The following is a 1400-nucleotide window of genomic DNA, read 5'->3' on the forward strand; positions in this document are numbered from 1 at the left end:
CTTCTTCCACTGGATGCTGAGCCTGGCCTTCTGAATCTGCATGTGGTGGTTGTGGGGCCCGCTGATGCGGCCTTCCATGCACTCCACCGTGGCTGATTTCCTCTCCGTCAGACAAATTCTGAACGAGGGATTGAATTGCATTGGGCCATCCACATGGGTGTTAAGGCAAGGCCCGTACACCCAACCAGTAATGCATAAGCCGTCCACCACTACATTCACTAGTGTTCTATAGTGTGCTCAGTCTCTAGGTGCCACAATCCCAAAATGTTTCTGTATGGGTGGAGCAGCTTCGCATAGACTTCTCGATAAGACATACCTATCATCTCCAGGTTCTGCAAGTTTTCACGAACGCCATACTCCTCCCGGCAGCGCTGTCTCCAGATGCTGTCGGTGTGCAGGATGCAGTGGAATTTGGTGCAGGCCTGGGTCAGGCTGGGCAGGTCGGTGCCAGGGAGCGAGGCGAAGATCTCCACCAGCATCTCCACCCGCAGGTCCTGCAGCGAGCAGCGCGGGGACTGCGGGGACATTATGGGGCTCGAGATTCCTCCACTCCCCGCACAGCACCTCGCTGCCTCGTCCACCTCAACGTGCGTTTCTGCAGGGGGGGCAGCTTGCTGTCAGCCGCTGCCATCTCAGCTGAGCCCTGGCATTGCTAACCACCCCGACATCCCAGCAAAGAGCAGAGGCAAGCCCACTCCTCCATGCCTTGAAGCATAAGAGCGACCACAGCTTGGGCTGCCAGCAACCAGGCTTTAAGCTGGCTGGGTCCTGCCCCAGAGTTGAGCCACGCCCCCCAGGGCCTAGCCACGCCCCCTAAGACAGGAGCCAATTGTAGGACTTTAGCAACACTTCAAAAGAAACCCATACCTATTAACAGTCGCCACCCTGTTCTCCAGCCCTAGCCCCAGGCAGTCACTAATCTGCATTCTGTATGGATATGCCTCCAGGGATATGCCCTTGGTGGGGAGGGGGGGGGCGGCATTTCACATAAATGCAGTCATAATATCTGGTCTTTTCTGACTGGCTTCTTTCACTTGGCATAACATTTTAAAGTTTTATGTATGCTATATTCTAGTGTATGGGTATACCACATTTTGTTTACCCATTCATCAGTTGATGAATATTTGGGTTGTTTCCAGTTTGAGGCTCTTATGAATAACGCTGCTAAGAACGTTGTGTACAAGTTTTTCGTGTAAACATGTTTCTATTTCTTTTGGGTATGTACCTAGAAGTGGAACTTCTGGGTCATCTGGTAACTCTATGCTTAGCATGTTGAGGAACTGCCAAAAACGTTTTCCAACGTGGCCCCACTATTTTACATTTCCACCAGCAATGTACGAGGGGTCCAATTTTTAAACATTCTCATGAATGCTTTCTTAAAAAATATATTATAGCCATCC

At 51.1% G+C, this 1400-nt stretch overlaps 1 protein-coding gene across 1 annotated transcript in view; it reads right to left on the minus strand.

The window, feature by feature from the left end:
* Nucleotides 1-527, minus strand: part of LOC102757791 (F-box only protein 31) — an 8754-nt gene extending 8227 nt beyond the window's left edge. The window contains 2 exon segments of the mRNA XM_015561600.1: nt 28-246; nt 249-527. Coding sequence (XP_015417086.1) covers nt 28-246; nt 249-527 — 498 coding nt within the window.
* Between the last annotated feature and the right edge of the window lie 873 nt (nt 528-1400).

This window comes from Myotis davidii, unplaced genomic scaffold (genome assembly GCF_000327345.1).
Source record: "Myotis davidii unplaced genomic scaffold, ASM32734v1 scaffold196, whole genome shotgun sequence".
NCBI lineage: Eukaryota > Metazoa > Chordata > Mammalia > Chiroptera > Vespertilionidae > Myotis > Myotis davidii.